The 27,009-nt window shown below is 58.3% G+C and overlaps 2 protein-coding genes across 5 annotated transcripts in view; one reads left to right on the forward strand and one right to left on the reverse strand.

The window, feature by feature from the left end:
• NMT1 (N-myristoyltransferase 1) overlaps positions 1-688 on the reverse strand; it is a 36,500-nt gene extending 35,812 nt beyond the window's left edge. Inside the window, exon 1 of the mRNA XM_004621015.2 lies at positions 453-688. Coding sequence (XP_004621072.2) covers positions 453-511 — 59 coding nt within the window. The 5' untranslated portion in view covers positions 512-688. The remainder of the gene's footprint in view (positions 1-452) is intronic.
• On the forward strand, positions 174-26,656 carry DCAKD (dephospho-CoA kinase domain containing). 4 transcript variants are annotated; one of them, XM_055130185.1, is made up of 6 exons: positions 174-379; positions 2,484-2,693; positions 18,481-18,654; positions 19,511-19,714; positions 23,397-23,484; positions 25,759-26,656. In XM_055130185.1, exons 3-6 carry the CDS (start codon positions 18,543-18,545, stop codon positions 26,048-26,050), a joined length of 696 nt encoding a protein of 231 aa, XP_054986160.1. In that variant the 5' UTR covers positions 174-379; positions 2,484-2,693; positions 18,481-18,542; the 3' UTR covers positions 26,051-26,656. The 4 variants fall into 4 exon arrangements, with proteins under 4 accessions (XP_054986160.1, XP_004621090.1, XP_054986161.1 ...); XM_004621033.2 differs by lacking the exon at positions 2,484-2,693; XM_055130186.1 differs by lacking the exons at positions 174-379; positions 2,484-2,693 and adding an exon at positions 10,576-10,674.
• The last annotated feature ends 353 nt before the right edge of the window (positions 26,657-27,009 follow it).

Below are 27,009 nucleotides of genomic sequence, written 5' to 3' on the forward strand. Positions count from 1 at the left end.
GCTGACGTCTGGGGTTTGTAGTTTCCGTGGCTTGAGGAGCCGTCACTAACAGTGACTCCTCCCCGAGACTTGGGCCGAGACCGACTACAATACCCAGAAGCCCCAAGGGCAGCCCGTCTCGGGCGGAGGGGCCGACGCTACCCGGAAGCCCAGGGTGCTCGGCCGCGGTGAGAGCAAAGAAGGGCCGCAAGGGTGGCCGGGGCGACCCTGGGAGGCCCCGGGGAGCGCGTGGGCTGCTGGGAGTTGTAGTTCGGGCCGCTCTAGGTTCTCGGACGTGGAGACTCCCCAAATCCCAGGTTTGCCCTCCGCCTGCCCTTGCTAGTGCCGGGCCGCAGGGGAGCCGTTATCGGCTGCCGTTAAGGACCGTTACCATTCCCGGGTGAGTAGGAGCCGGCTTGAAGCCTGCGGGTGCGACCCACCGAGAGCCCGAATGCGTCAGGCCGTGGAGGGACTTTCCTGCAGGAGGTCGGGTTCGCTCCTCGTCGCCCACCGCACTCGGAACCTTGGGCATCTCCTGGTGCTTCAGGGCCTCGTGGGTGTCAGTGGGTTGCGGCGTGCGGAGCACCGAGCCTCCGGGGCCGGCTGCTCCGGCCAACCCGGTCAGCTCTGGGGCCTTCTGGTACCGGTGTCCGCGCGCCGCTTCCGGCCACGCGGACCCTCCCGGTACGGGGCAGCCCCGCACACCGCTCCCTCACGAGCACACGCACTTGCAGGCAGCACGTCTCCTCCAACCCGTCGACAAAATGCGGGTGCACCGTTTCACGCAAAAGATGTGTCACACAGGGACATAGCTGACAAAGTATATAAACATCAGCCGGGTGCACAGTCACAGGACCATCTGTCTGTAAATCCTGATTGTGGGGACCAGAGCGACCAGGGGTAAGGCGCTTGCGTTGCGGGTTGCCAAATCCCAGGTTCGATCCCCAGCACATAGGGTTCACTGGGTCCCGCCGGAGAGTGACCCCTGGGCACAGAACCAAGAGTAAGCCCCGAGCAACGTTTGGTGTGGCCCCCAAACAAACAACCAATAAAAAGAATTATGACATTCTAGACCGGAGTGATAGTACAACTGGTACGGTGCTTGCCTTACCCTGACCCTCGTTTAATTCCTGGCACTACATACACTCCCTTGGGCGCTGCCAGCCCTGATCCCAAGCACAGAACCAGGAGTGAGACCGGAATATGCTGCGTGTGGCCCCTCAAAACCAAAAAAAAAAAAAAAAAATGCTTGGCTGTGTCTGTTCTTAAGGTCCTCTGAATTCTTTACCACTATAAAAGTTTCCTTTGACTGGAGTGATAGTATAGTGGGTAGGGCGTTTGCCACTTGCATGCAGCCAACCCGGGTTCAATCCCCAGCATCCCGTATGATCCCCCAAGCACTGCCAGGAGTGATTCCTGGATGCAGAGCCAGGAGTGACCCCTGAGCATCGCTGGATGTGACCCAAAAAAGCAAAAAATAATATAAATAAACAAAAGTCCCCTTGTCTGTTCCCATTCTCCCCAAGGAACATGGATGGGTCTGAGAAGGTAATGAGAACATCCTGATGTAGGTCTTTGCCAGGGCCACGCACCTCAGTTCATGGGGGCTCATTCCCGCGACAGAACAGTTTCATGGAAGGGAGCAAAGACACAGTTCCCATTCTTCAGGATGACTCATATGGGTTCGGTTGTGGAAGGGCAGGTTCTTACCTGACAGTTCCATCTGAAAGGAAACAAAACAAGTAAAGCAGAACTAACTGGGCCAGGGGAGTGGGTCAGTGGTGGAGTGCTTGCCTGACATGTGTGAGGCTCTGGGTTCGATTCCCAGGACCACAGGGTCACCCCAAGCTCTGAGCTGGGAGTAGCCCCTGAGCCCAGGTATGAGCCAAAATCCTGAAACAATACAAACAATACAAACTCTTCCTTTCTATATCACTAGTAAAGAGAGAAGCAGATCATATAATCCCTGATCATTCCCATTTGGGACATTGGAAAATGAAGACATACTCTGGCTCCTATTGAGAACAATCTATCACATCGGTCTCCCCAGGGCCAGGACCATTGTCAGCACTGTCATCTATTGTGTAGGGTAAGGGGGTGGAACATCAGAGATAATAAAGCCCTGGGGCCGGAGCTTCAATATACCGGGTAGGGCGTTTGCCTTGCATGGGGCCGACCCGGTTTGATCTCCGGCACCCCACATGGTCTCTTGAGCACTGTCAGCAGTTATCTCTGAGTGAAGAGCCAGGAGTAAGCCCAGAGCATCGCTGGGTACGGCCCCAAAACAAGATCAGAAAGCCCAAGTTTGTTAGAGGATTTAGCTTTTCTGTTTCCCCTATTGTAGCTCATGTGACTCTGCTGAGTAGCGAGGGAAGGGAACTTGGAGAAAATGTGTTTGCGAATCTTTTTCTTTAAGGTACAGTGATGTTTAGTTGTAGAGCTTGGCCCATAATTGAATCTGTGTCCAATATTTGGATGCCCAACTCTTTATTCTTTCCTCACAGAGTGGCAGAGGTTGAATGAAGATGAACAAAATGTAGCTGAGGAAGCATGATGGGAGGGAGTGGAGGCGCTGGTTTCTGTGGACCCCCCAGTTCTTGCCGTTGAAAGTTTACATAAGACTCTACCATGTCCTTCACCTCGTGCTAAGCGGTTCTTGCTCGGCGGAGACCCTTTCCAGCAGGCAATGTGAGGGCCGGGACCCAGCTCAGAAAGTAAGTGCAAGTCCAGTGTTCTGGAACCCGGCACCGCTGAGAATTTCAGATTGAGGAGAGACTCGAGAGGCAACTATTCTTCTCTCTCTCTCTCTCTCTCTCTCTCTCTCTCTCTCTCTCTCTCTCTCTCTGTCTCTTTCTCTCTGTCTTTGTCTGTCTGTCTGTCTGTCAGTCTCTCTCTCTCTTTGTGGTTATCTTTGCTTAGATTTTGTTGGATCCATTGTTTTCTCTATAATAAAACTTAAATTTGGGGCTGGAGCTGTAGCACAGTGGGTAGGGCGTTTGCCTTGCATGCGGCCAACCCGGGTTCGATTCCCAGTATTCCATATGGTCCCCTGAGTACGCCAGGGGGTAATTCCTGAGTGCAGAGCCAGGAGTGACCCCTATACATCATCAGGTGTGACCAAAAAAAAAAACACCTTAAATTTTATGTTTTAAAAATGAAATGAAGGGCTGAAGTGATAGTACAGTGGTTAGGGTGTTTGCCTTACACACGGCCGACCCAGATTTAATCTCTGGCACCCTATAAAGTTCCTTCAGCACCACCAGGATTGATCTCTGAGCTTGGAGCCAAGAGCGCCACTGGATGTGCTCCCCGACCCCCCCCCCCAAAAAAAAGGAAATGAAATATACATGACACTTGTAAAGTGCCCGCTTAACAAGTAAATATTAAATATTGTCCTGTGTGATTTTGGCGAGTAAATTTACTTTTTAGTGGGGAGGGGGTTGTTTGGGCCACGTCTAGGTGTCCTTGGAGCTTTCTCCTCACACTGCAAAGAGATTACTCCCGGAGAGACTCAGGAACATTATATGGTGTCGGGGATCAAACGAGGTTTGGCTTCGTGCAAGGCGAGGCTAGCCTGTTTTGTTTTGTTTTTTTCTTTTCTTCTTTTTTTTGGGGGGGAGGGGCGCTCACAACTGGCAATGCTCCTGGCTCAGGAATTACTCAGGAGTAACTCAGAATTACTCGTCTCGGTGCTCGGGGAACCGTATGGGGTGCCGGCATGCTGGCGTGCAAGGCAAATGCTCTATGCGCTGTCCTTTCACTCCAGCCCCAAGGCAAGCCTTTTTACCCCCTGTACCATTCTGGATCTTTAAGTTTCTTGCACTTACAGTCACATTACAGAGAGTTATGTTGCACTCACCTACAGTGTGGTTTCCTAGTTTGGGTCCCTGGATGCTTTCTCCCGGTGGTGCAGCTGAGGGTCGGGAATGGAGCCTTGGCCCAGGTACGCAGGCAGTGCTTTCCCTGCCCTATGGTCTCTCTGGTCCTCTGGATGTTTTCTCGGGGTTCCTCGAGCTCTCATATTTTTCCCTCCCTGCTCCCCCAGAGTGGAAAGCCATCTGCATTGAGACAGCTCTCGGTGGTGAAAGCTGGCCTCGTTCTGCCTCGTGGAGTTTGTGTGGAAGGATCACTGTGTCCCAGACCATCGCTACATATTCTGCGGTGAATGTGTCACTCCCGCACGTTCTCCTTTTCCAAGATAAAACATTCCCAGCTTGCTGGGTGCTTCCTGTCACTTTAGTAGCCGGACCCCCCCAGGGACAGCTGCCCACTCTGCTCGTCCGTTTTGGCAGAAGCATTTCCATGAAGGGAGCGGGGTACAGCCGGGCCCAGTGCTGGCTGACGCAGTGTCCCTGGAGCACCACAGAGCCTGGAATTTGTCTCTAGTGTGGTTACCTACATTTCCCTCCTGGTTGTTCCTGGAGATAGTGGTAAAGGGAACGGGATCTAGGGGCCAGAGTGATAGCACAGTTGGGAGGACACTTATTTATTTGCTTCATACGCGGCTCACCCAAGTTCGATTCCCGGCACACCCATGTGGTCTGCTAAGTCTGCCAGGAATGATTCCTGAGTGTAGAGTCAGGAGTAAGCCCTGAGCACCACTTGATGTGTGCCCCCCAAACAAAAAAAAAGGGCCAGAGAGATAGTGCAATGGGTAAGGTATGGTGCCCTGAGAACTGCAAGGATTTCTGAGTGCAGAGCCAGGAGTAACCCCCTGAGCATGGCCAGGCACAGCCCCAAAATGCCCCCCAACCCCCCAAAAGAGAGAGAACAGGTTCTGGTGTCTAACTCCTTGGATTTTAACTCTTGAAAACTGTCTCTGCTTGATGCTGGCCGGAGTCACTTTACCCTCCCCACCCCCTGCCTTTTTGGTGTTTTGGTGAGGAGCAAGGTGTTTTGGGCCACAGCCAGCAATGCTCAGGGCTTACCCCTAGCACTGTATTTAAGGATTATATCCTAGGATTATATCCTTAAATACAGTGGGGTACCGGGAATGGAACCTGGGTCAGCTGCTTGGAAGGCACACGCCTTGCCAGGTGGACCACCAGTCGGGCCCTGTGCTTACCCACGCAGCCTCAGTGCATCATCTCTGAAACAAGACTGTGCAGACAGAACTCTGGGAAAGGGAGCTGGACCATCAGCACCCATGAAAGGAGTTCCTTCCCTTGGCCCCCTGAGCTGCACTTGGTGTGATCCCTGAGCTCAGAATCAGGAGTAAGCCCTGAACACAATAGGTGTGGCCCCTGAAACAAAACAAAACACCACCGGGTCAGCCTCCTGCCCAGAGTCAGTGTTGTTGCTGTGCCAAGCCTCCAAGGAAAGCTTCCTTCCCTACTTGGGGGGCAAGTAGTGCTATTCCTTATTGTGCGGGGTGGGGGGGCTCCTGGAGATGCTCAGCCTGGTTGGCCACTGCTGGGGCCAGGGATGCAGTGTTGCTGGAACCCTGGGCTGCTGGTCCCCTCCAGGGCAGAGAGAGAATGGCCGTGAGAATAGCGGAAGGACAGCAGCGCGCGTGGGTTTATGGACTGACCAGACCAGCACCATGTAGGGGAGAGCAGGGGACACAGGAGGAAGTAAGAGTTTGAGACTTTTTAAAAAAAATTATTATTATTTAGGTTTTTGGGTCATGCCTGGTGATGCTCAGGGGTTACTCCTGTCTTCTGTGCTCAGGACTCACTCCTGGAGGGCTTGGGGGAGCATATGGGATGCCGAGGATCAAACCCAGGTTGGCCATATGCAAGGCAAAGGCCCTACCCATTGTACTATCACTCTGGGCTTTAGAGGAGACTTTATTTGGAGGGAGAGTTGCTGGCGATTGAAGTCCTGTCTCCCACCTGCAAATGGTACACTCCACCCTGTGAGCCATCACCCTAGCCCTAAAGGAGGCATTTTTGTTCTTTGTCGTCATTCGGGCCACACCTGGTGTGCTACTCAGGGGCTGCCCCCATGGGGCCCTCGGGGATTGCTCCTGGGGCTACTGAGGGAGGGAGAGGGGGGGCGTCTGTCTAGTGCCTGAGGTAGAGGAGACACTTTGAACCAGGGAAGAGGGACCCTGGCGGAGATGACAAGGAAATGACGGCCAGTGAAGCTTGGGCTCGCACACTCGCCTGGAAGAGAAGCTCTGGGTTTGATTCTGGCACTGCCGGAAGGTAAGATAGTGGAGCTGGGTTTCCTTCCTTCTTGTTGTGATTTGGGTACCATGGGGTAACATTGCTGGGGCACCAGACTGGGCTCGGCTGCATACCAGATAAGCGCCGTAACCCCGGCCCTACCTCTGAGCCCCCGAGACTGGTATGGGGGTCTGTAATCAGCGTCCTGTGGTGGGGGCAGAGAACAGAAGGGGCGTCCGGAAGCTGCAGGGGGCCCATGCGGGCATCACGGTGTAAAGGGAGGTGGACGCCTGGGGGTCATGGAGGGGTGGGCAGAGAGACCCCATTCTGCTGGAGAAACACACCAGCTGCAGCCTGGCTCTCTAGGAAAGCGTTCTCTGAAGAGCAGTTCAGCACGCCCAGTTGCTACAGAAGGGATGTTTGTTTGGGGTTTGGAGCCACATTGGCTGTACTGAGGTTACCCCCAGATTCTGGTGGTACTCGAGGAGGGGTGGGCAGAGAGACCCCATTTTGCTGGAGAAACACACCAGCTGCAACCTGGCTCTCTAGGAAAGCGTGCCAGGGATTGAACCTGGGCCTTCTCTGCGCAAAGCCTGTGCACAGGCCTTGGAGCCATCTCTCTGGCCCCGAGAGACAGTCTTTCGTCCCTGCGTGGGGACGCCACTTTCCGTTCTAGGCTGGGTTCAAGAAAAGTGTCCAGCGAGGCCCCGCCCAGGCATCACGTTGGCAGCGCCAATAAGATGGCAGCGGGACCAAGAAGGTCAGCACGTCCCCTTAGCAGAGATGCCATGCAAGTTGGTGACGTGGTCACGGCTTGGGAACAGGTGTCAGGGAGGGTCTGAGAAAGGGGCCTCCAGGCTCAGTGCTGGCGGCAGAGTACCTTGGGACAAGCACGGAGGAAGACAGGCACTTCCCAGGGCAGCCCGGTGTGCCCAGGCCTGGCTCAGGGTGACTGGCCAGACAAGGGGTGTAGGCGAAGGTGGGGGATGGCCCAGGACAGTTTTCTGGGGGCAGCCTTGTGAGGACAGACTGGGGAAGCAACCCTGGACTTGGCGTTAGAGGCAGCATAAGCCCCGGGTCCCTGAGCGCAGAGCCTGGGGCACCGCGCTCTACCTCGGCTGGTGTCACAGCCGCGCTTTGTGTTGATTTCGTCTGCACCCAGGTTCTCCCCCATAAAACTCCGCATTCTATGAGTGCAAACAGCAGATTGGGTCTTTCTTGTCTTTTTGGGTCACACCCGGCGATGCTCAGGGCTTACTCCTGGCTCTGGACTCAGGAATTACTCCTGGTGGTGCTCAGGGGACCATCTGGGATGCTGGGGATCGAACCGAGGTGGGCCGCATGCAAGGCAAAAGCCTGCCCTGCTGGACTATCGCTCCGCCCAACTTGGGTTTCTCTAACCTCTGCATCCCTTGGGCCAGCACATAGTAGGCCTTCAATGAACGTTTCTTAGATGAAGTAGTTTCATGGGCGGGCACTGGCCTTGCGTGTGCGAGGCCCTGGGTTACAATCCCCGGCCCTGAAAACTAAGGCACTTGTCTTGGGTTGGCCCTGTTTTGATTCCTGGCACCCCATGTGGTCCTCTGAGCACAGAGCCATGAGCAAGCCCTGAGCATCACTGACAGGTGTCACCCAAAAGCAACCTTTTTTTGGGTCACACCCGGCGATGAACAGGGGTTACTCCTGGCTCTTCACTCAGGAATTACTACTGGCAGTGCTCAGGGGACCATGTGGGATGCTGGGATTCGAACCCGGGTCGGCCGCGTGCAAGGCAAACACCCTACCCGCTGTGCTCTTGCTCCAGCCCCAAAGTAACCTTAACCTTTTTTTTAATTGTTGTTTGTTTTGGTTTTGGAGCCACACCTAACAGTGTTCAGGGCTTACTCCTGGCTTTGTACTCACAGATCACTCCTGGTGGGCTCTGGGAACCCTGTGGGATGCCAGAGATTGAACCCGGGTGAGCCATGTGCAGGGCAATTGCTCTACCCACTGTACTATCACCCTGGCCCCCGACCTGCAACGGGGACTTGAGAGAGTGCTTCATAGTCTGGACTGATTTGCATGCTTGAGTCCTGGGGTTCTGTCCCCAGCACTGCACTGCCAGGAGGGAGCAGCCCCCCAAGTATTCAGCTGGAAGTTGGCCCCCAAGTTCTGCTGGCTGTGACCCTCAGCACAACCCTCCCCCCCAAGATATTTGTTGGCTTAGCTATTGTGTGAGTGAGGAAATGAGCAAATGGTGGCAAAGAAGAAATGTCGTCTGTGGGCTGCAGAAAGAGGAGCAGGACGCAGAGGCAGGAACACACTGTGCAGTAGCCCTTTGTTACAGTGCTCGATTGCCCACAGTCGCGCTAACACACTCCCCTCTGGTCCTATCTTCAGCGGTCCGCTCTGACCTTGGGTGAAGGGGAGGGTGGGCGCGGTTCCCATTTCACTGGGAACAGACAAGAGCAAAGATTTGTCTGAAGTTTCACTGCTACTTGGTATGAGTTCAGACTTGAGCCTGGTATCTTCAGCCAAGTCCTCTGCAGTGACTAAATCGCCTTTCTCCTTTAGCCCGGTTCCCACCCATAAGCAGAGCTGCCATGGCAGTGCCACAGACAGGAACGTGCCTGTCCCCCGCCCACCCCCCACTCTGATCAGATCCTTCCCTGACTGCCAGGGAATTCGCTGGTGGTCCTGCTTCTTCCCATTTGGCCTTATAGCGTGGGGCGCTACTGGCGCACCACTGGGGGTTTTTCAGGAGGAGTGGGGGAGACACACACGGTGCTCAGGGCTTGCTCCTGGCTTGGTGCTCAGGGGCCACTCCTGGCAGGCTTAGGGGACCATATGAGGTGCCAGGGATTGAACCTGGTCGGCAGAGTGCCAAGTACACACCCTGTCTGCTATACCTTTGTCCCAGCCCCAAGCATTGTCTTTGAAGCGGGCATCTTTGGGTCCAGTGTGCCAGCAACACCCGCATCTCTGCTGGGGGCAGTCGAGAAGGCTAGAAGGCTATTGAAGGGAAGGTATCTGTGCAGGTTTTTTTTTTTTTTCTTTTTTGGGTCACACCCAGCAATGCACAGGGGTCACTCCTGGCTCATGCACTCAGGAATCACCCCTGGCGGTGCTCAGGGGACCATATGGGATGCTGGGATTTGAACCTGGGTCGGCCGCGTGCAAGGCAAATGCCCTACCCGCTGTGCTATCACTCCAGCCCCATCTGTGCAGTTTTGAGGTGATGCCCTCTAAGGCTTTTCTAGCCCCCACGCCCTGCCTTACTGAGGGTAACAATAAACCTTGAGACAGGGCCGACCACCTCCACCTCTCACTTCCTCCTGACAAGGACCCCAGTTACCCCGGGGTCCCGAGTCCCACACAGCACTGCTCCTAGTTGTGTTTGGTGAACAGAGATGACTCCTTTGACTCCTGGTCTTTGAAAATTAAGCTTACTCAATGTTTATTTTAAATAAATATTAATATGCAATTAAATTTAGACCATGCCTCACAAATAGCATTAATATTTATCCTCTGTTTAACAGCTTAAAAAAAAAAAGTCACCTCCCATAGGTTGTCCTGAGCTAGAAGGTAAACTTTACAGGCCCAAACTTGGGGCCTGGAAATTGAGGCCTTGGGTGACCTGGTCCCATCACTCTCCAGAAAAGATGTTTCCTTTAAGATAGAAATTGGGAGTAGGTGGGGTGGGCTAGAGAGATGGCGAGGAGGGCTCTTATCTTGTATGCAGCTGTGCCGTTCTATCCCCAGCCTCCCTATGGTCCTCTGAGCACCACCAGGAGTGATTCCTGGGCACAGAGCCAGGAGTAACCCCTGAGTACCGCTGGGTATGGCCCCAAAACAAAAAATATCCAAAATAAAACAAAAACAGAAAAAGAATGTGGAACTTTCAGAAGACTGTGTGTGTGTGTGTGTGTGTGTGTGTGTGTGTGTGTGTGTGTGTATGTGTTAGACAAATCTCAGTTTCTTCTTACTATAGAATGGGAGCAGGGACAGAGAGAGAGAGAGAGAGAGAGAGAGAGAGAGAGAGAGAGAGAGAGAGAGAGAGAGAGAGAGTGTGTGTGTGAGCCAGGACAGGTAGGTGTGTGTGTGTGTGTGTGTGTGTGTTAGACAAATCTCAGTTTCCTCTTACTATAGAATGGGAGCAGGGACAGAGAGAGAGAGAGAGAGAGAGAGAGAGAGAGTGTGTGTGTGTGAGCCAGGACAGGTAGGGGTGTGTGTGTGTGTATTAGACAAATCTCAATCTCAGTTGCCTCTTACTGTAGAATGGGGGCCGGGACAGTAGGGTGTGTGGGGGGGGGCAAATCTCAGTTTCCTCTTAACTATAGAATGGGAGCCAGGACAGTATTCATTTGTGGGTACTGGATGCTCAGTGACCCACCCTGGCTGCGCCGCACAGGAGGGGCGGATCAGATCTGAGTCTGAGGCTCGGGGCCTCTCTGCAGCGGCCCCCATAGCCAGGCGCGCCCCCAGCCCCGTCACGCCCCTTCCGCTGGCCGGAAGTGCCGGGCACGTGTGCGCGCGCCCCTGCGGCCCCTCCCCCTGCCGAGCTCACGGGACCCGGAGTTGGGGCGAGCAGGAGCGTCCCGGGTAGGTAGGTAGCGGCGGGGCCGGGCGCTGCGCGCGGTCGGTCGTGCGCCGCGGGTGGGGTGGGCGCACGGGGCCGCCACTTCTTTCTTGTCCCTGGCTCGAGCAGGGTGTTTGCACCCCGATTTAGCGCTAGAAAAGCGGTTTCAAATGAGGGGTCCCGCCCCAGGTTCCGGCACAGCAGGAGAACTCGGGGTCGGGCTGCGGGGTCGGGGTCGGGCTGCGGGGAGCTTGCCGGATTGCGCGTCCGGATTGCGCGTCCCGTCGGGAGAGGAGGGAGGGTGCTTGGGGTGGGGGGTGGGCGAGAGTTCCCGTGCCGGCTGGGCCTCCCCTCCAACATGGCTTCCCCCGGGAAGGGGGTCAAGGGTTAGTGGGGACCCCCGGGGAAGCTTCTCGACGGGGGCGGACACAGGGCCGTTGGCCGGGGCTCCCCCAGGCCGGCCCAGGCGCCCCGCGGCTGAGCTTGCCTATGGCAAACCCCCCCCAATTTTTTCTCTCTTCCCCTCCTTCCCTCAGAGGGAGATTGCCGTATGAATTCCTGTTACTCCATCTATTCTTGTCTTTGCTGCAGCTAGCAGGTTTCTTTTCTTGTTTTGTTTTGTGTCTTTGCAAAAGGGGTGCTAGCCAGAGTCACAGAGGCCCCTAGGTGGGGAAGCCCCGTTGGTTCGCGTAAATGGATCCTCCAGGAGTTGGAGGCACCCTTCACCCCGGGGGGGTGGGGGAGGGAGGGGAGCAGGGCTGGGAGCCTGGACTCTGGTGCAGACCCCAGGAACTCGCCCTCCTGAGCATTCTCCTCCTCATTTTCTTCTTTCGTCAGTCCAGGAATGTGTCCAGGAATGTGGCGGCTGGCGGTGGTGTGGAAAGTGTTTTTTTGTTGTTTGTTCGTTTGAGGCCTGCAAGTAGGCTGTTCTCCACTTACTCCTGGCTTTGCACTTGGGGATCACTACTGGTGGGGGCTCCAGGAGCCATATGGGGGTCCCAGGGATCAAACCCTGGGTCAGCCTTGCGCAAGGCAAGCACCCTTCCCCACTGTGCTATCCAACCCCTGAAAAGTTTCTGGTTTTGTTTTGGGCTGCACCCAGAGGTGCTCAGGAATCACTGCCGGTGGGCTCAGAGACCACATGGGGTGCCCAGGGTTGAACCCAGGTCAGCCAGGTGCAAGGCAAGTGCCCTACCCGCTGTACTAGCTCTCTGGCCCCTGAAAAAGTTTTAAAATTTGGTATTATAATAGGTTTTCTGGAGCAGGCACGTGATTTGTTTATTTCATAGTTCCAAGGTTCAAACTCAGGGTCCCACACATGCCAAACAAGAGCTGGACACCGATGGGACTGGAGCAATAGCACAGCAGGTAGGGCGTTTGCCTTGCACGTGACCGACCCAGGTTCGATTCCCAGCATCCCATATGGTTCCCCAAGCACTGCCAGGAGTAATTCCTGAGTGAAGAGCCAGGAGTAGCCCCTGAGCATCGCTGGGCATTACCCAAAAAGCAAAAAAAAAAAAAAATTGTACACCAAACTACATCCCAGTCCATACAGCTCCCCCTGCCCCCCAGGAGATGTTTGTGTTGGGAAGGGAGCAGAGTGACAGCAGACAGCATGCTTGTCTTGCACACGGCCGACCCAGATTCTAGCACCCCATACAACCCCCCAAACTAGGAGTGATCCCTGAAGAGAACCAGATGTGGCCCATCTCCCCCACCCCCCAGAAAAGGTTAGTATTGGGGACTAAGTGCATGATTTGTGAGTGGAAGACCCAGGTTCAATCAGTGGCGCCTCGGGTAGCACCTCCCAAGTGTGGAGACGGGAGTAGCCCCGGGAAGTGCTAGCAGGGTGTGGAGCAGAAAGCAACGCTCGGAGAGAATAACTCAGGAAGCTGGAGTTCGATGCCCGGCATGGTTAGGTGTGACCCCAAAACTAAGATTAAAAAGTTGGTGTTGAGGGGCCGGGGCGATAGCACAGCGGGTAGGGCGTTTGCCTTGCACGCGGCCGACCCCAGCATCCCATATGGTCCCCTGAGCACCGCCAGGGGTAATTCCTGAGTGCAGAGCCAGGAGTAACCCCTGAACATCGCTGGGTGTGACTCAAAAAGCAAAAAAAAAAAGGTTGGTGTTGAGTTCCTGCTTATTCCCTAGTGGGACATTCTGCTGCATGCTTAGTACTGGTTTGGGGGCCACTCCCAGAGCTTTCTCTGGGGCTGCTCCTGGTTCAGTGCTCAGAAACGGTTGCTCTCAGTAGCAGTCAGGCAGCCTGGGATCAAACCCAGGCCTCTGGTGTGTAAAGTGCACACTGGCCCTTTAAGCTGGCACCCAGCCTCCTGTATTCTTTTTTTTTTTTTTTTTTTTTTTGCTTTTTGGGTCACACCCAATGATGCACAGGGGTCACTCCTGGCTCATGCACTCAGGAATGACTCCTGGCGGTGTCCCTATGAGATGCTGGGAATCGAACCCGGGTCGGCCGCGTGCAAGGCAGACGCCCTACCCGCTGTGCTATCGCTCCAGCCCCCCCTCCCCCAGCCTCCTGTATTCTTTAGGCTCTTTCTTTGGTTTGTTCTTGGGTCACACCAGGGAGTGCTCAGGGCTTACTCCTGGCTCTGTGCTCAGGGACCTCTGATGGGGCTCAGTGTCAGGGATCCAAACCCTGATGGCCGTGTGCCCGGCTGCCTCCTGGTTAGACTAGCTCTCCGACCCCATGATCTGTTGGCAGCTCCTTGATCTGGCAGTGCCCGTATTCCACGGAGAGAGGTGCATTCCCCCCCCCCCCCCAAGTAAACAGACCTGCACGCCATTGGCTGGTGCCAGGTCGGTCAGTGCCCTGAGAAAGCACAGCAGCGAGCTAGTAGGGAGTGAACTGGGCCAGTAGGGAGTGAACCGGGCCGGCGGGTGATATATTCAGCTCAGTCGGAAAAGGGGGGCAGTGGCGGGGTATGGTCACAGCCTGGACAAGGAGAAGCCAGGCGGTGGGGGGAGGGCGGGGGGAGGAAACCCCGGCGGGACTCTCAGGGCTTGGCTTGGACTCTGCTTGAGGTGACATGAGCAGGTGTGCATTTCTTGGTGTTTTTCATTTTTATTTTGGGGGCCCCACCCCGCAGAGCTGGCCACTCCCGGGATGCTTGGGGACCACGTGGTGCGAGGGATGGAGCCTGGGCATCCTGCTTGCGCGGCGTGAGTTCAGCCCTTCTTCTTTTTTGTCTTCTAAATTATTATTATTTTTTGCTTTGGGGCCACTCCCAATAGCCCCCCCAAGCCTGCCAGAAGAAAAACGATCCCTAAAGAGTGCCAGCCAGATGTGGCCCGTCCTCCTCCCCTCCAAAAGGTTAATTAAATTGGGGACTAAGCACAGTACTGTAAGCCCCGGTGATACTCGGGGCTCCCTCTGACTATGCTCAGGGGACTGTATGCAGGTGCCAGGGCTTGAACCCAGGATGGCTGCCTGCCTTTGAGGCAAGTGTCCTCCCTCTGTCAGGTCCTGTCCTGGCTGAGCGAGGCCTCTCCCCTCCCCCCATCCCCCCCTCCCGGTTGTCCCCAGGGGGCAGGTGTGGAGGCCCAGGCTGTGTCGCCCAGGAGAGCTGCCAGGGGGCGCTGGTGGGTTGCTCAGCCACTACGTCTGCATCCTTTTTTTCCTGCTTCCTTTTTTCAACTTACTATTTTATATTATTTTTCGGGTTCTGTTTGCTTTATGATCTCACCACGCAGTGCTGCGTGTGGGGCCGCTGTGGGACACTTGGGGGGGCGTCTGGGCTGGAACCCACGCACGGGCACACCTCAGCCCTTGGATATTGTGGGCGAGGACTGCAAGGACGGAGCTGTCCCGTGGGGGACAGGCATAGACTGCAGGGATGCTGAGAGGACCATGACTTAAGTCACCTCTTTAATCTGCCCAGATCCTTGTTAATCCTGTTTCCTATGCAAGGAAACGGCCGCACAGCTGAAGTCAGTGGCTGGCTAGGGGACAGAGCTGAGATTCCCCATCACCATGGAGGCCCCTGTGATTATTTTTCACATATTTGGGGGGACTCCCCTAAGCAGTGCTTGAGAGCCCCCCAGGAACCACTCCCAGAGGCCAAATGGCTCCATGCTGGGCCTGGCCATGTGATCCTGGGGGCGGCCAAGGTGCAGTGCTCGGGGTCCTTGGGGTCCTCAGGGGCTCAGGAAGTCATGCAGTGTGATGGGGGGCTCAGCTGCCTCCCAGTTCCCTCCATCTTCTGACTTTAGGGAGGATTCTATTTCTTTATCTTTTTTAGTAACAAATTTTATTAAAACATGCGGTAACAATATAAGAATACAGGGGCTGGAGAGATAGCACAGCGGGGCTGGAGAGATAGCACAGCGGGTAAGGCGTTTGCCTTGCACGCGGCCGACCCGGGTTCAAATCCCAGCATCCCATATGGTCCCCTGAGCACGGCCAGGGGTAATTCCTGAGTGCAGAACCAGGAGTAACCCCTGTGCATCGCCAGGTGTGACCCAAAAAGCAAAAAAAAAAAAAAAAAAAAAAAAAAAAAAAAATATAAGAATACAATATAAGACATTCTTTGAGCAAAGTGTTGTAACATGTGACCGCTACAAAGTACCTATAAGCAAGGTATTTATGTTCTTTCACTGGGAGGATTGTTTTCCCCACCAGAGCCGGCACCCACGGTGCAATGGGAAGAAACTCCCCACAAGAGCTCCCCGGGGGTGAGGGGGTGTGTCTGGAGGTGCTGAGGGAGGCGGCACCCCGGTGGATACCTGACCTGCCACTTTTCCCTGTGGCTCCCCTGGTAATTGGCAGCCCAGTGAGGTGGTGACTTACAGACCCAACAGAGAAGAGCATTTGATCTCAGTTTTGGTTTTGTGTTGTTTTTGTGGGGGGATTCACCTGGGAGTGCTCAGGGCTTTTTCCTGCTTCTGTGCTCAGGGATCATTCCTGGCAGTGCTCTGGGGAGCATTCAGGATGCTGGGGACCGAACCCAAGTCGGCAGTGTGCAAAGCAAGTGTCCTACTTGCTGCACTCGGCCCCAGTGGACGCGGGTATATATACTTAGGTTTGGGGGTCTCACCCAGAGATGCTCAGGGGCCCTTCCTGGCTCTGCACTTAGGGGTTACTCCTGGAAGTGCTCAGGGTACCCTATGCGCTGGGGATCAAACCTGGGTCAGCTGTGTGCCAGGCAAATGCCCTCCCTGCCGGGCTGTCTGACCCAGCCCCGGAGTGTGGCTTAAACAGCGGCGTGTCCCCATGAAGGATCGGGAGTGGGGAAACCATAGATAAAAATAGCATTTACTAGTTAGCCGGAAAACAAGATGTTTTTGCAGTCACTGGTTCCACAAAAACATAATTGGGTCCCAAGGCAGGGAATGACTCGTTTCCATGAATGATTATATTGATCATGGGAGCCAAACGGATGCACCCTCTTCAGAAGGCCCAGCACAGGCGAAGTGCCAGGCTGGGCCGGGGTACCAAGCACCACGTTCCTGTAGATGCGGGGCTTCGGCCCCTGAGGGAGCCTGGCCGGGGCTGTCCACGGGCGCTGGGAAGGCGTGGGCCCTGCCTGCACTCAGCTCTCGAGGGAGGAGACGGAGAGAGAGGGGGTCCATTCAGGTACTGTTCCCTTCCCTTCCCATTCTGTTCCACGCTCTAATAGAGAAGGCACGGGGGCCCGCACGCAGCTGGAGCTGCAGGTAGGGCGCTCGCCTTGCATGCAGCCCACCCAAGTTTGAACCCCGGCACCCCGTATGGTCCCCTGAGCCCACCAGACGGGATCCCCTGAGCACAGAGCCAGGAATAAGCACCGCTGGGTGGGACCCAGGTAGAAATGAGAAAGCTTGAGCTGAGTAGACAGGCTTTTTGTTTGTCTCTTTTCGGGGCTGGAAGCCGGGGCCTCCCAGGAGCGAGGCCAGTGCTCTGAGCTCCGTCCCCGGTCATTAACTCTGAGATCTGGGAGTTTGGCACGGGGGACGCTCCCGGCCCAGGAATAAATCCAGCCCCAAGAGGGAGGAGGACTGTGGGAGTGACCGTGGGCCATGGGGTTTCACCGGGCGCTTCTGTCCCGCCTTGACTTGCTGGGTGGGGGTGAGCCCCAGCACATCTGTTGGTAGCACCTCTGTCGCCCCAGGCCACCCAAGCACCCAGCCTACTTTCCTCCTCCTCCTCCTCCTCCTCCTCCTCCTCCTCCTCCTCCTCCTCCTCCTCCTCCTCCTCCTCCTCCTCCTCCTCCTCCTCCTCCTCCTCCTCCTCCTTCTTCCTCCTCTTCCTCCTCCTCCTCCTCCTCCTCCTCCTCCTCCTCCTCCTCCTTCTTCTTTTTTTTTTTTTTTTTTTTTGCTTTTTGGGTCATTTGGGTCACACCCGGCGATGCACAGGGCTTACTCCTGGCTCATGCACTCAGGAATTAACTCCTGGAGGTGCTCAGAGGACCATATGGGATGCTGGGAATCGAACCCGGGTTGGCCGAGTGCAAGGCAAATGCCCTACCCGCTGTGCTATTGCTCCAGCCCCCCAGCCCCCTTTCGAAGTGCCTGTTTGTGCTCCTCTTGCCTCCCAGCCCCCCCCCACCCCCCGGCAGCATTTGCTGAATCCTTCAAGGGATACAGGCTCCTTTGAGTCCTCAGCGCCAGCAAGGTGTAATTAGGCGAGTAAATCTTCTGTCTGACAGCAGCAAAAGGCCCGTGATCGATTCCCAGGCGCGGGAGACACCCCACCAGCCTTCCGTCTCAGCTCTCTGGCGTGAGAAGCAAGTCCACACCTGGGGGGCCCTGATCCTCACACTGCCTGCCACCCTGGGGACAGGGCATGGGGCCAGGCCCTGCCGCTGACCCCACTTCCGTTCCTGCCCCTCCCACGTGTTGGGCCAGCCCAGGGTTCTGCGGGCGTCCACTGCAGCCTGCAGTGCCGGCACCTTTCTATGGCCGAGAAAACAGAGGTTCTGTGAGGCAGGGTCTGCAACCCGCCCCCCATCCTTGTTCCCTCTGAGCCTTGGGCGTGCACTCCTGGGCCAGCAGGCACTTCCTTCCTGGGAGCGCTGAGCCCCGCACGGGAAAACGTGGTGGTGGGGGTTACCCAAGTGCGTCTGGAGGGGGCCTGGATTCCCCACCGCTGGCCAGGGACCCCTGCTCAGAGGAGTTCCCTGCCGCGTGCCTCCCCCATCCTTCCTTGCTTTTTCTTTTTTTTTTTTTTTTTTGCTTTTTGGGTCATACCCGGCGACAAGGGGTTACTCTTTGTTTTTTTCTTTTTGGGTCATACCTGGCAATGTGCAGGGGTTGCTCATGGCTTTACACTCAGGAATTATTCCTGGCGGTGCTCAGGGGACCATATGGGATGCTGGGAATTGAACCCGAGTCGGCCGCGTGCAAGGCAAACGCCCTGTCCGCTGTGCTATTGCTCCAGCCCCCGACGAGGGGTTACTCTTGACTTTGCACTCAGGGATTACTCCTGGTGGCGCTGTGGGGACCATATGGGATGCTGGGAATGGAACCCGGGTTGGCTGCTTGCAAGGCAAACGCCCTAGCTACTCTAGCTCCCCCTTGCTTTTTCTTAAAGGGGTTGGAGGTAGTTTGGGCCACACCCAGTGGTGCTCAGGGCTCACTTCTGGCAGGGCTCAGAGGACCGTGTGGGATGCTGGAGCTTGAACCTGAGTCGGTCACGTGCAAGGCGGCCCCCCTCCCCCTCGGGACTGTTGCTGCCCCTTGGGACTGTTGCTGTGGCCCCAGGCCCTTGTTTTTCCCTGGCCTTTGGCACCTGGGGCATCTCGAGCTCAATACTGAGCGGTGCCCGCCGCTGTCCCCTCTCGCCTCCTCTCTCCCTCGTCCCTCTCCCGCGCTGACCAGGCGGCTCTTCTCCCGCAGGTGCTCAGTCCTCTGTCCTTCCTGCGTGGCCCCTCGGCTACAGGCCTCCGTCCCTGGCAAAGATGTTCCTGGTGGGGCTGACGGGGGGCATCGCCTCCGGCAAGAGCTCGGTGCTGCAGGTCTTCCAGCAGCTGGGCTGTGCCGTCATTGACGTGGACGTCATCGCCCGGCACGGTGAGTCGGGGGGCCAGCAGCTCCCCCCTGCCCGCCGGACTCCTTGCTCCCCTGACCACACCTGCCCGCCTCTGCCCATCTGGAACCTTCCGTTTCCTTCGCCGAGCCCCATGGCTTGGGGGACCACGTGTGGTACCAGGGAGGGAATCAGGGTTGCCCGAGTGCAAGGGAAACACTCTCCCCACCACCCCGGCTCTCGGCCCCGCCCCTCACCCTCTGGCTCCATTGGAAGGACTCGTCCCCTGTGTCATTTTCGTTTCATTTTTTTCTGTGTTTTTTTTTTTTTTGGCTTTTTGGGTCACACCTGGCGATGCAAAGGGGTTACTCCTGGTTCTGCACTCAGGAATTACTCCTGGCGGTGCTTGGGGGACCATATGGGATACTGGGAATCGAACCCGGGTTGGCCACGTGCAAGGCGAACGCCCTACCCGCTGTGCTGTCGCTCCAGCCCCCATTTTCTTTCTGTTTACCTGTTTATTGGAGTCACTGTGATCTCCAGTTTGACAAGGCTTTGTACATAGTGTTCCCACACTCTCCCCAGGATCTGCTTCCTCCCACCGTTGTCTTGGGGGCCCCCCTCCCCAGATACCCCTCCCCCCACACCATTTCCCTGCCATAGTACGCTCTGTACTATGTCTCAGGTCCTGGTGCCTCTGGCCGTTTGCTGCCCCCTTACTCTGCTCCTTTAGGCCCCCGCCGCCCGCCTGAGCGGTGAGTTCGCGTCTGTCCCCCTCCCGGCTGGCTTCACACAGCACCCACCCTCCAGTCCAGCTTCTCAGAGCCGAGGGGTGTCCCTCCCTGCCGTTGGCTTTGTTTCTGGGGGTCCTCTGGCTGACCCCGCCTCTCGCTGCCGCAGTGGTCCAGCCCGGGTACCCGGCCCACCAGCGCATTGTGGAGGCCTTCGGTCCTGAGGTCCTGCTGGAGAACGGGGACATCAACCGCAAGGCCCTGGGGGACCTGGTCTTCAACCAGCCCGACCGGCGCCACCTGCTCAACACCATCACGCACCCCGAGATCCAGAAGGAAATGATGAGGGAGACCGTCAAGTACTTCCTCCGGGGTGAGTGGCTGGCCAGGCCGGGGCCACATCCCCTCTCCCCGGGGGCCAGGCCGGGGGGCCAGGCTGGCGGCTGCCGGGTTCCCGGTGAGTATGGCGCCAGCTACCGCTGAGAGGAGCCCGGCGCGCGCCCCTCCGCTCATGGCGAGGTTGGCAGTGCGTGAGGAAAGACACTCAGACACTCGAGGCTTTTCTTCCCCCCCTTCTGGTGTTCGGGCCACACTCGGCAGTGCTCATTCCTGGCTCTGCTCTCAGGGATCCCTCCTGGCGACACTGGGGCTGGGTGGATGCGGTAGGTGTGCGGGTGGCCGCCGCCACGGCGCGTGCTAGAAGCATCTCCACCTTTGCAGGGTCTCTCCAGACCCTCCTGAGGCTGTTCAGTACCATCTTTGTTCTCTTTTTCCACTTGGGGGGCCACACCCGGCGTTGCTCAGGGCTTACTCCTGGCTCTGTGCTTAGGGATCACTTTTGGCAGCACTTGGGGGAACCTGGGGTGCCGGGGACGGGACCCCGGTCGGCTGCGTGCAAGGCCAGCGCCCTCCACCTTACCCCGTGCTCCCTAGCTTTCCCTGGGCCCCTGCCTGAGGGGCAGCTGCTCCCCTTTCACACGCCAGGCTGGGGAGCACAGGAGGTTTCTTTTGTTGGTTTTTTTTTTGGAACATCGAATTACGCCAGGCGGAGCTTGCCAGGCTCTGCCGTGCGGGCGGGATACTCTCAGTAGCTTGCCGGACTCTCCGAGAGGGAGGGAGGAATCGAACCCGGGTCAGCCTCGCGCAAGGCAAACGCCCTACCCACTGTGCTATCGCTCCAGCCCCTCGGTTTTGTTTTTGTTCCGGGGCCACACCTGGCTGTGCTCAGGGACCACTCCTGGCAGCGTCGGGACCCCGTGGGCTGCGCGCAGAGTGAACGCCTTACCTGCTGCACTACTGCTCCAGCTCCTGAGGTTTCTTTTGATTTTTTGGTTTTGGGCCACAGCCAGCAATGCTTGGGGGTTCCTCCTGGCTCTGCACTCAGGAATGGCGGTGTTCGGGGGAACCATATGGAATGTCGGGGATCGAACTCAAGTTGGTTGTGTGCACGGAGAGTACCTTAACTCTCTGTGCTCGCTCCAGCCCTGGTTTTTTTTTTTCTTTTTGGGCCACACCTGGCCATGCACAGGGGTCACTCCTGGCTCATGCACTCAGGAATTACCCCTGGCAGTTCTTGGGGGACCATATGGGATGCTGGGATTTGAACCCGGGTTGGCCGCATGCAAGGCAAACGCCCTACCCGCTTTGCTATTGCTCTAGCCCCCAGCCCTGTTCTTTTGTTGTTGTTGTTGTTGTTGTTGTTGTTGGGTCATACCCAGCGATGCTCAGGGCTTACTCCTGGCTTTGCACTCAGGAACTACTCCTGGGGGTTCTTGGGGGACCATATGGGATGCCAGGTTGGGGATCAAACCCTGGTTGGCCTCCTGCAAAGCTAATGCCCTACCCTTTGTACGTGGCTCCGGCCCCAGGCCTGGTTTTTTTGTTTGTTTGTTTTTCCCGTTTGTTTTGGGGCTACACCTGGCCATGCTCAGGGGTTTACTGGTACCTCTGCACTCAGGGATCACTCCTGGCAGTGCTCAGGGGACCATATGGAATGTGGGGATTGAATCTGGGTCAGCCACAGGCAAAGCAAGCGCCTGTACTGTCTCTCTGCTCCCCCCACCCTGCCCCTTCCGCCTCCCCCACACACGATTTCTTTGTGGTTTGGCACCAGTCAGGGCCAAATCCCTTGGCCTCTGGTGTGTCGAGTCCCCGTGTACGGAGTAGGGGCCCTCCCCGTGCCCTCTGCCTCTGGCCAGTGCCTCCCTCTGGAAGGAGAGGAAGTGTATTGGGCATCTTGCTGCTGGCTCTGCCCTCTGCTCCCCTCCGTGTTGGGAAAGGTGCCAGGCGCCCACCCCCGCCATCTCCCGTGCTCGCCCTCTTGCCCTTTTGCCGTCTCCGGCCTTGCCTCCTTCCCCTCCTTCCGGGAGACCCTGTGGACACCCCCTGCCGTTGTTCTGCCGGTGTCCGTGCCAACTTGTCCCCCCCAGCCCTCCCAGCTGTGCCTTCTGCCCTTCAGCCCTGCCCTTTGCGTGCTCGGGCCAGCTGCAGCACATCTGCTGGGCTCCGAGGCGCTGCCCTGCCGAAACGCAGCCTCTGCTAATGTCACCCGCTCCGGCGCCCTCCCACCACCTGTCCCCGCTCCCCACCCGCCAGCACGGAGATAAAAGCCCTTTCAGCGCAGAAAGGTGAGAAACGGGGACGGCAGCTGCTGCTTCCACAGACCCGCTTCTCCCCGATGAGTGGAACGAATCCGCCTGTCAGGGTCGGCCCGCCGCGCGCCAGATAAGATCGCCAGCTGCGGGGAGGCTCGGAGCAGCCTGACGGATGTCTTAATGGAGTGGCAGCGTTGGCCGAGCTTGGCGTGCGGGAGGTGGGCGACAGCTGAAGAGCCCTTTGCCGCTGGACCGCAGGGCTGGCCCCGAGCTCCCGTGAGAGCTGAGGAGAAAGGCCAGGGAGGGGGGAGGCGGGAGATAAGAGACCACATGGGGCCGTTCCTGGCTTCCGCTCCACGTGGGGAGGGGGGCGGGAACCTGCTCTGCCAGCCTCTCCTCCGGGATATGGTGACGGGACCATCGTCCACCAGTGACCCACAAGGGTCTGCGTGGGGGCTGGGGGTCACTCCTCAGAGTACTCTGAGGGTCTGGGGGGGCTGGTGGTCACCCCGGGGGTTCGTATGGGGGCTGGTGGTCTCCGGGAAGGAGGCCTCAGGTGCCCAGGGGGTCTGTGTGGGAGCTGGGGGTCACCCCCAGAGTACCCGGAGGGTCTGTACGGGGGCCGTGTTTGCATGCATCACCCGCTGGGCCCTTGCGTGGTCCTGGGGTGCAGTTAGGGGTGTGTGCTGGAGGGTGCAGGGGTGGAGCGGGGGCCTCGCATGAGCATGTGCTCCTTGGCCGGCACTGAGGCGTGTCCGGGCTGTGGGGGGTGCCGGCCGCACCCTCTCTGTGCCCCTCACTGCCCCGATGGCTTCCCTGCCCCTCCTGAGCAGGAGGCCGGGGGAGACAGCAGCCAGGACAGCCGGTCACCCTGCCCTGTGTGTCACCAGCTCCCCGAGGAGGCACCCTGTGGGCCAGGCAGCGGGGCTTGGGTGGAGGCAGTCTGACCTGACCCTTTCCTTCCTGATCCCGGAAGCCGGCGTCCACCCCACTGGGCAGAGATGAGGGAAAGGAGGACAGAGGGCCCAGGCACCCTGCAAACTCTCCCCGGCGTCCTGCGGTTCCTGTGGTGTGTCCAGCCCCTGCTCGAGATCAGAGCACGTGGGCTCAAGATCAAGGCGAACCCTTGTGCCTGCCCTCACCCGAGTCCACTTGGCCTTCGCGTCAGCCCGGCCCTCGGACAGTGCCGCCCCTCCCACCCTACCCATCCCCGTTTCTAGAACCGTGCCCACCCCCACCCGCCTTTCACGCCCACATGTGCTTTCTGCCTGACCCGGCCGTACAGATCCTGCCCCCTCCGCCGTCCCTGACAAACCCTGCATCAGGCTCCCTGGAGAAGCTCCCAGCTGGGGGGGGGGGGTCCTTGCGGGAAGGGGTGCCCTCCGGTCTGAGCCTCCCCGCCCCCGCCCGCCCACCGTGACCTGCACGGTTGACTAAACAAGTGCATGTCTGTCCCCGCAGGGTACCGCTACGTGATTCTGGACATCCCCCTGCTGTTTGAGACCAAGAAGCTGCTCAAGTACTTGAAGCACACGGTGGTCGTCTACTGGTGAGCGGGGCGGGACCCCCCAGGCCTGGGTGGCCAGTGTTGGAGGGCAGAGAATGGGGGAGGGGACGGCCCCAGCCCTTCAGTGCTTGGGAAGGGCGCCCCCTGCTGGCGGTTGGAGGTGGCTGCCTTTCCACCTCCAGCCTGCGGTCAGCCCACATTCCTTGGCAGGTCCCTCTCCCTCCTCAGCTTCCCCGTGGTGGCCCCCTTCGGGTCAGGGTGGGAGCTGAAAGCTGCAGAATGTAGAAAAGAAAGCAGGGAGTAGGGTGCAGGGAGGGGTGGGGGGGGCTCCATCCCCCGCACTGCACTTGGTCATCCGAGCCCCCACAGGAGTGATCTCTGAGCACAGCTGGGAGGGGCCCAACTGCCCAGTAAAAAGATTTCGCTAAACAGTCTTCATGAAAAACATTTCAATACAAAATCTTTCCACTAGAACACTTTTTTTTTTTTGAGCAAGGTAGAATTTGTGGAACTAAAAAAGCTATGAGAGGAGGGGCCGAGCGATAGCATAGTGGGTAGAGCGTTTGCCTTGCACACGGCTGACCTGGGTTCGATTCCCAGTATCCCATATGGTCCCCCAAGCACTGCCAGAAGTAATTCCTGTGTGCAGAGCCAGGAGTGACCCCTGTGCATCGCTGGGTGTTACCCAAAAAGCAAATTTAAAAAAAAAAAGAAAGAAAGCTATGAAAGGGGGGGGGGGTGTGCCTAAGAGAGAACACAGGCTTCTCCCGAAATGGAAATAAGCGGGGTGAGTGTTCAAGGGAGAACATGCGCTCGGAGAGCAAGCCGCCCCCAGATTTCTCTCTGATAAGCGAGAGAACACTCCGAGGGGGGTCGGGACAGGCCGCCCCGCCGGGCGGTCTCAGGAGGGGAGCTGGCAGCCTGCCTCCGGGATAGCTTTGGTCCCGGAACCCTCCAGCTCACAAAGGAGACCAGAATCAGGTGGCATACAGGAGGCTCAGCTGTCAGGGAAAGTGGGTCACAGCCCCCACGGGGGGTGTGTAAAGTCCTGTGGGACCATTGTCCTCACAAAGGGTCTCCAGCTCCCTCCCCCCCTCCCTGAGGTTCCCCCCCACACACGCCCTCTGGCCTCCCTGGCCGTACCAGGCTCCACCGAGCATTGGGACCTTTTGACCTCGGCATCGTAGTACAGTTGATTTTTTTTTTTGTCAAAGGGTGTTTTGTGCCACACCTGGTGATGTTCAGGGTCAGCGCTCAGGAATCCCTCCTGGCAGTGCTCAGGGGACCATATGGGATGCCAGGGATCGAGCCTGGGTTGGCCCCGGGCGAGGCAAGCGCCCTCCTCGCTGTCGTGTCACCCCAGCCTCACACAGTGGGCATCTTGTGCCACGCACTTCAAAGGGGCACTTGGAGTGAAGTGAGGCCACGGGCGGCATCTGCTGTCCCCTCCCTCCTCCCCTCCCCCCAGCCCTGCCACGGTGCCTTTCCTGCACTTGGCCCCCAGATTGGGATCTGCAGAGAGCGGCAGTGACCATGGCCGGTGCCAGTTCAGGCCTGGGAGGTTCTGCCACGCCCAGGGAGCACGTCCAGCCGCACTCACCCACTCAGCGTCTGGGGCCCGCCGAGCCCCCTGCTCAGCACACGAGGGAGCACAGAGAGAAGGCGACCCTCCCGCAGCGCTCGGGACACTGAGTGGTACCCGGGATGCAGCTCGCACCCTGAGCGTGCCAGGCTCCTGCCCTTGGGGCTGTCTCCCCAGCCCAGGAGTTTTTCTCTTCATGAAATATCTCCCCGGGGCCAAAGAGAGAGGTCAGGGTGTGGGGCGCCTCCTGGCGAGTGGCTGGCCCCGCTCCATCCCGGGCACCACAGAGGGTCCCATAAGCCCCGCCAGAGATCACTCAGGAATAGTCCCCAAGCATCCCTGGGAGGGATCAGACGTTCTTAAAAAGCCCTTGCTTGGGGGCTGGAGTGATGGCACAGCGGGGAGGGCGTTTGCCTTGCACGAGGCCGACCCGGGTTCAATTCCCAGCATCCCATATGGTCCCCTGAGCTCGGCCAGGGGTAATTCCTGAGTGCAGAGCCAGGAGTGACCCCTGAGCATCGCCGGGTGTGACCCAAAAAGAAAAAAAAAAAAGCCCTTGCTTTGTCCGGGGATCCGCTGAGAGCAGCTGGCCAGAGCAGGGCTGGGGCGAGGCCGGCCGGCAGCAGGACCCTCAGGAGACTGGAAGAAGGGTCTGCCCTGGCGGGCGGGTGGGCGGGCGGGCGGGACGCCGTGTCACACCCGCCTGAGCGGCCTCCCTCTGGCCCTGTCCCCAGTGACCGCGACACGCAGCTGGCCCGGCTCATGCGGCGCAACAGCCTGAGCCGGGAGGACGCGGAGGCCCGGATCAACGCCCAGCTGCCCCTGAAGGACAAGGTGCACCTGGCCGGGCACGTCCTGGACAACTCGGGCGAGTGGAGCCTCACCAAGCGCCAGGCCGTCCTGCTGTACGCCGAGCTGGAGCGCTCGCTCGAGTACCTGCCGCTGCGCCTGGGCATCCTGGCGGGCCTGGCCTGCGTCATCAGCCTCCTGCACCTGCTGGCCCGCTGCCTCACGGCCCACTCGTAGGCAGGCGCCGGGCCCGCAGCCCCCGCCCCCCCCCCCCGCTTCCCGCCCCTCTCCTGGAGTCCTCCCCACCGCCAGCTAGTGCTCCCCGCCGGCCCCGGGCCCCCGTGCTTGGCTCCGCTCGCAGAGTACCGTCCCCGCGGGTCTGTGTGGTGGCGTGGGCCAAAGGGGCTGGGTCCCCAGCCTTGACCTCTCCCTAGGTGAAATTTCCATCAAGGACCAGCCCGGGCAGCCCAGGACGTCGTGGTCCTGTGGCCAGGCGGGTGGACGGGGGGAGGGGGGATCTTCAGAAACAGCCCACCATGACCCCAGCCGGCCATTTCTCCTGCATGTCCCCACCCTGTCCACCCCAGGTTCCGGCTTGACCGCAGTGCTGCCCACTTCCTGCTGTCTCTCGCCTCTGTGCCTTCGCCCACCTGCCGTCCCTTTCCCCCCTCGGGGCTGGTCACTCCCAGGAGGCTGGACACCACCTCAGACAATTGCCCCCAGACCCCTGGGGTCGGGGCCTCCTTGACTGAGCCCCGGAAGGACAGGGACCCCGCTATCACCCTCCTGTCTGGGACCCGGCCCGACTTGCTCTGTCTGGTGCTGAATAAAGTGTGAAGCTGATGGGCTGCGCGTCTAGAGGGGTCGGGCCAGCGCCCGGCGTTGCAGGGTTTCCGCAGGGGGGGTTCCTGCCGGGTCGAGGTGGGGGAGGGGCCGGGCAGCACCCCCCCCCCCACACACACACACTTCATCTTCCTGGCCTGGCCCAATTAGAGCCGCTGAGACACCAGCCTTGCCCCGCCGATGTGCTGCCTGTGCGGCCAGCAGCCTATTAAGGCCAGAAGTAAGTGTGACAGATGGGACAGCTGCAGTGGCCGTGCTCGGTGCCCTCTTCACAGCTGCTCGGACCTCAGAGATGAGAGACCAGCTCGTTACGGCAAACCCCAAGGGACAGAGAAAGACTGGGCCGGGCAGGC

This window comes from Sorex araneus, chromosome 3, assembly GCF_027595985.1.
Source record: "Sorex araneus isolate mSorAra2 chromosome 3, mSorAra2.pri, whole genome shotgun sequence".
Lineage (NCBI taxonomy): Eukaryota > Metazoa > Chordata > Mammalia > Eulipotyphla > Soricidae > Sorex > Sorex araneus.